Source organism: Poecilia formosa, unplaced genomic scaffold (assembly GCF_000485575.1).
Source record: "Poecilia formosa unplaced genomic scaffold, Poecilia_formosa-5.1.2 Scaffold41, whole genome shotgun sequence".
In the NCBI taxonomy this organism is placed as follows: Eukaryota; Metazoa; Chordata; class Actinopteri; order Cyprinodontiformes; family Poeciliidae; genus Poecilia; species Poecilia formosa.
Window position 1 is genome coordinate 3022386 of NW_006799980.1, and position 5835 is coordinate 3028220.

At 37.7% G+C, this 5835-nt stretch overlaps 1 protein-coding gene across 1 annotated transcript; it reads left to right on the forward strand.

Moving 5' to 3' along the window:
- The first annotated feature begins 756 nt into the window (after positions 1-756).
- LOC103137594 (G2/M phase-specific E3 ubiquitin-protein ligase-like) lies at positions 757-5054 on the forward strand. Its single transcript, XM_016671043.1, has 8 exons — positions 757-789; positions 875-908; positions 1083-1147; positions 2158-2241; positions 2315-2430; positions 2719-2900; positions 4320-4492; positions 4840-5054. The coding sequence occupies exons 3-8, from the start codon at positions 1116-1118 to the stop codon at positions 4871-4873; spliced, it is 621 nt and encodes a 206-aa protein (XP_016526529.1). The 5' UTR covers positions 757-789; positions 875-908; positions 1083-1115; the 3' UTR covers positions 4874-5054.
- The last annotated feature ends 781 nt before the right edge of the window (positions 5055-5835 follow it).

A 5835-nucleotide genomic window follows, 5' to 3' on the forward strand; every position in this document is an offset into this window, starting at 1 on the left:
AGATCCACGTTCAGATGATGGTTGACTCAACATTAATATAATGTAGAATCAACATTGATTCATAACTGATTCAATGTACTATCAACACAAATATGCAGACAAGTTGACATACAGATGATGGTTGAATCAACATTGATATAATGTCAGTTATGGTTGAAACCCTAACGTTGATTCAACATACAAGTCACCGACCACTTTCAATGTTGTTTCAATGTCAGCGTTCAACGTTGATTCAATGTTTCTGGCTGACATTGATTCAATGTTGTTTCAATGTCAGCGTTCAACGTTGATTCAATGTTTCTGGCTGACATTGATTCAATGTTGTTTCAATCATTCTGTGCTATCTGGGTATACTGTGCTGCTAATTGTACAAAATTCTATTTGTACAACTGTTACGACTGGCTCAGTGTCGTAACAACAACTTATACTAAAATGTTCTTGTTATGTAACATGTATATGAAGTTATGAAAAATTCCTATGCAACTAAACAATTTGTGGAATTACATAAACATAATAATTAAAATAAATGTCAAAATAATCATTGCTTTTTAAAGGTTTCAGTGGACAAAGTTCAAGTGATGATGACAGTGTGGTTCATGTAAGGTTGCCATCTCAAGATAGTCCACTATCTGACACTGTGGTCAGTCTGCATCTTTATGACATTTCTCCTGAATTGAATTACTTACACTTTCTTTTGATAAGATAAAACCTGTCTTTTATATGTTGTACATAGGTGTAGGATGGTCCAGATGAAGCAAGCACTCCAAGACTGGAGAAAATTTTGAATGGGTAAAATACAAATTACTGTTTGCTTCATATTTTGTTGCAGAAACTGTTATATCCACTTTATAGCTATGTTAATTTTTATTTTCAGGCCTTTTGGACACACGGAACAAGGGTTTGATCAGGTAAGATTGAACTCAATCCCTTTCATAGTTCAATATGTAAAAATTACATACCATAAAATATTTTCAAAAATTCACAAAGACAATCACCCAAGATGAGATACATGACATTGTGTTAGCTAAGTCTGTATGGTATTGCCACTACCACAACTGGAGTACTAATTTATGTTAAATTAGGATGGAGGAAACACCAACGTCCAGGAGCATCCCATGTCCTCAGAGGGCCAGAACCACTTCTATCGGTAGGTTGTGTGAGCACATGTCAACTTTTGCACATGTCAACACATTTACTGAAATGATTTATAGAAATTGCACATAATATTTGGCATAAAGACTTACAAAAAATTCCATCACGGATAAATCCAAGAACTGTAATTAACTGAATTATTAATCTCAACTAAAATGTCTTCTTACATTTCCAAACTGAAAAAAGTCATTGAAAAAAAAAGTTTTGCACCTGTCAAGTTAAAACAGCAAATGGTACATTTGTGAGTGCATTTACTATCTCCACCCAACTGGCACACACATCACAGAGAACCAAGCGCACCCATCCCTTTCACTCATGCCCATCTGAACTCTATAAGGTAACTTGGCACACCTGTGCTCACAATGATCTCTGCAGACAAAGAGCCTCAGCTTCAAGCTTCCACAAAGACACCACTGGTAGGAACTGGACATTATATCATTTAATCTGCATTCAGAGACCAAAATTAGCCTTTGATTCAATGGGTTTTATGTGTTTGGAATGTAGTTTATTTGTTTGTTCATTCACTGTTTACTTAAAAGTAGATTGTTAACACTACCTGAAAAATATTTAATTAGTTCATTGTGATCTGTAATTGATTTTGTTTAATTTGTTTGTAGGTTTTCAACCTGCTCTGTGACTACTTATGTAAAGTCATGGTGGTCTTACACTGTCAATTGAAATAATCTAAACACAAAAATAAAAGATAACTGAAAATTGTTGCTGAGATGAGTGGTTCCTGCTTTTCTTTGAGGGAAGCAAGCTTTTTCAAGTTTGGGCAGAAGATGAGGTGGTTTAAGAGCAAAAAACTTGACAGCACCATAACTTCTGGTTGTTCAATATTTTTTTTTCGATCAAACTTTGAGTAGTGTGCAATAATTACCCAAATATGCTGGTATTAGCTACCCTACTGCCAAGAATGACTGACAGAAATCTCTATGCCTTATCAGGGATGAATTTAAATTATTTACCTAGTAAAGTATTTACTCTATTTCCTTTTCAATACAGCAACTACACAAATGTGTACGCACCAATAATTGTTGACAGCGACTCTGAGCCGGACGAATATCTGATGCAGTTCCCTGAGCAAAGGTATTGATTAGAAATTAGTTTTCTTCTAAATCCTTTTGTGCTTTTTGTATTTGAAATAATTGTACTCTTCATGTACAGACAACGTGACTGCTGCAGACATCATTTCAGAGCTCTCGGCAAAGATCACGTCATCATCTCTCAGCCGCTTTAACATAAACAGAGCCAATGTATGGGATGGAGCACTGAGAGGTTTCAAGCGGGCTTCTTTCAACCCTTTCAATTAAATATTTGTAAAATTCACCGATGACGAGGGACAGGCAGAAGACGGTGTTGATAACGGTGGTCCCAAGCGCGAGTTTCTAAGCCTTTTAATGAACTGCCTAAGGACTCGCAGAGTCTTTGATGGACCAGAAGAAAGGAAATTTATCACTTTTGACAGTGAAGGTATTGACGTCAAGGGCAATATTTCAGAATTTTCTCATAAGAATGTGACAGCCGTTGGTGAATGTGGAATTAATGTGAACAAAATCTATACAGCAGCCAAAAATGATGAATATTTCCTGGTTGGGAGGATGATTGCCACTTCTGTCGTTCATGGAGGTCCAGGTCCTCAATTCTTATCTGAGAAGCTCTACCAGCACCTCACAGGAACATCAACAAATACAGAAGGAAAGATAGAAGACATCACCGACAACACCATGAGGGCTTCTTTGATTGAGGTAGGATAGCATTATTGATAAGGCTTTACAAGTTGTTACAATCAAGCAAAAATTGTGTTATTCCATAACTTCATTATTCCATAACAAGATCATTTGTATTTTGTGTTTGATACGATTCTATTGTTCAGAATAAATCTGATATTTTCTAAAAGGCACATGTTGTCATATTGAAGCACAAACAAGTACCTATGCTACCTTCACTTATGTGAATGCTATATGCATAAAAAAGACAGGCCACTTTATTAGGTACATCTCGTTAGTACCGGTTTGTACGCCCATTTGCCTTCTGAACTGCTTTAATCCATAGTGGCATGGATTCAACAAAGTACTGGAAACATTCCTTAGATAGTCTGGTCCATCTTTACATGATGGCATCACATAGTTGCTGTAGATTTGTTGGCAGTACATCCATGATGCAAATCTCTCCTTCCACCACATCCCAAAGGTTTTCTATTGGATTGACATCAGGTGACTGTGGAGGCCATTCGAGTTCAGTGAACTCATTATGTTTAAGAAACCAGTCTGAGATGATTCATGCTTTCTGACATGGCAAGTTAACGTGCTGCAATTTGCCATCAGAAGATGAAAACACTGTGGTCATGAAGTATTTTGCTTAGCAAAATACTCAGGTAGGCTTTGGCGTTGACACGATGTTCGATCGGTACCAATGGGCCAAAGTGCACTCCATTGCACCACCCTGAATCGTGGAACCGTTGAGCCAGATGGATCCATACTTTTATGTTGTCACCAAATTCTGACCCTCCCATCCAAATGTCATTGCTGAAATTGAGACTCATCAGACCAGGCAACGTTTTTCCAATCTTTTATTGTCCAATTTTGTTGATCCTGTGTGAATTGTAGCCTCAGCTCCCTGTTCTTGGCTGACAGGAATGGCATCCGGTGTGGTCTTCTGCTGCTATAGCACATCTGACTTAAGGTTTGACATGTTGTGTGTTCAGATGCTCTTCTGCATAACTCGGTTGTAACGAGTGGTTTCTTGAGTTATTCTTGCTGTTCTATGAGCTCAAATCTTTCTGGCCATTCTCCTCTGAACTCTGGCATCAGCAAGGCATTTGCAGCCACAGAACTGTTGCTCACTGGATATTTTACCTTTTTTGGACCATTCTGTGTAAACCCTAGAGAAGGTTGTGTATGAGAATCCCAGTAGATCAGCAGATTCAGAGTATTTCATAAACTGCTGAATATTTCAAAAATACTCATCAGTATTCCTAAAATACTGCTGAGAGGTTTGTTGGCATGGTTGTTGGTGCATGTCTGGCACCAACAACCATGCCATGTTCTTTTAGAAATTAATTTCACATAACAATGCCCCTTTAAGTGTGGTATATCTTCTAACCTTTAAACAGGTACTGGAGTAGTATATTCATTTATGTTTTTGGTTATTGTTCTCTACCATAGATATCCAGTGCAGGTACATTGACTGAACTACACCAGTCAGTTGAAAGACATGCAAGCATCTTGCAAACTGCTGGTTGCTTGCAGTTCCCTGTGAGTGTTGATGACAAATGGGAAATTGTAAAGAAGTTCATTGATTGGTACATCATTTACCGCAACCATTTCTCTATTCAAAGGTAATGTTTCTCTTCCTTGACTTAAAAAATAACTATGCTAATTTAGTTACTATTTTGTTGCAGTTAAAACAAGCAAATGTACAATAGTGCAAGAATCAATCAATCAACAGCACCCAGCAGCCAAATAAGTAGGAGCCTTGTTGATTGGACGGTTTAACTGGAGAAAAATAACGTTACTTTGGGTTAATTCACTGTGTACAGTGGATCAGCAATATTACCTATGCTAAATAAAAATAATAAAAAAAGATTAGACATATTAATGTTCTTTGTGTGACTGAAAAATATCTATTTAAAGTTATGCTCTTTTGATAACAATTAAGGTGATTTCTGTTTCAAACTTTTTATAGATTCAAGGATGGCCTTTCAACACTGAACTTCTAGAATGCTTTGGAGCAGCATGCTTCCGTGTTCAGGCCATTTATGTGTGCAAGAGTGGAACAGCTGACATCCAAAATATTGGAGGAAATATTTGAGGTTCAGCTCAGTGAAAAGGGTAACAGCAGATGATATGAGGAAACAAGAGTGCTAGGATTCTGGAGAGACTATCTCCTTGACACAGAAGGTGGACATTAAGATTTATTGCTATATTTTTGTGTTGTTGTAATATCTGATACATGAACTCGTTGCTTCTTTTCTAGAACAAAAAACGGGTCTCTCTCTCCAGGACATCCTGATGTTTGCCACCGGCTTGAACACACTACCTCCATCTTCAATTCTGCCACCACCAAAACTGATCTTTCAGGCCACTTCTCGTTTTCCTGTCAGTAGCACCTGCTCCAACACTATCAAAATACTGAGTCCAAGACGTATCATCAGTTTAAAGAAGACATGGACTTTGGGATTCAAAACTCCCCTGGGTTTGGGCTTTATTAAGGTCAAATGCATAACAACAAAACAAAATGCTGACTATTTAACTTGTCAAACCTGTTCAGTTATAACACTGTTGGTTAGTGTTTGTGTGAGACCTTCAAATTTAGATTCTTGTTTGTTTATAAGTCCGCCATGTTTTTCAGTTTGATATAGTTTTCGACACATGATTCCCAACTCTGTGGATGTGCTAGGCCACACTGTCTCTGGAGGTCCTCAAACTGTGCCTGAAGGTGTTCATCTCCACATTGAATGTTGTTAGTCTCTGTCACAAACTGTCCCAATTGCTCCTGGGAGACTGGGAAACCAGTCTGTTCCACCAAACCTAGGAATAGAAGAAGCACAGTAAACATTGTTTAGTTATATTTGCATTTCTTCACTAAACTGTTACTGCTGTGACTATTGTTGAAGCCTGTCTAAATGATTAATTAGGCCCGAGCAGCTAAGCGCTGCGAAGGCCTATTGTAATCGTGCTG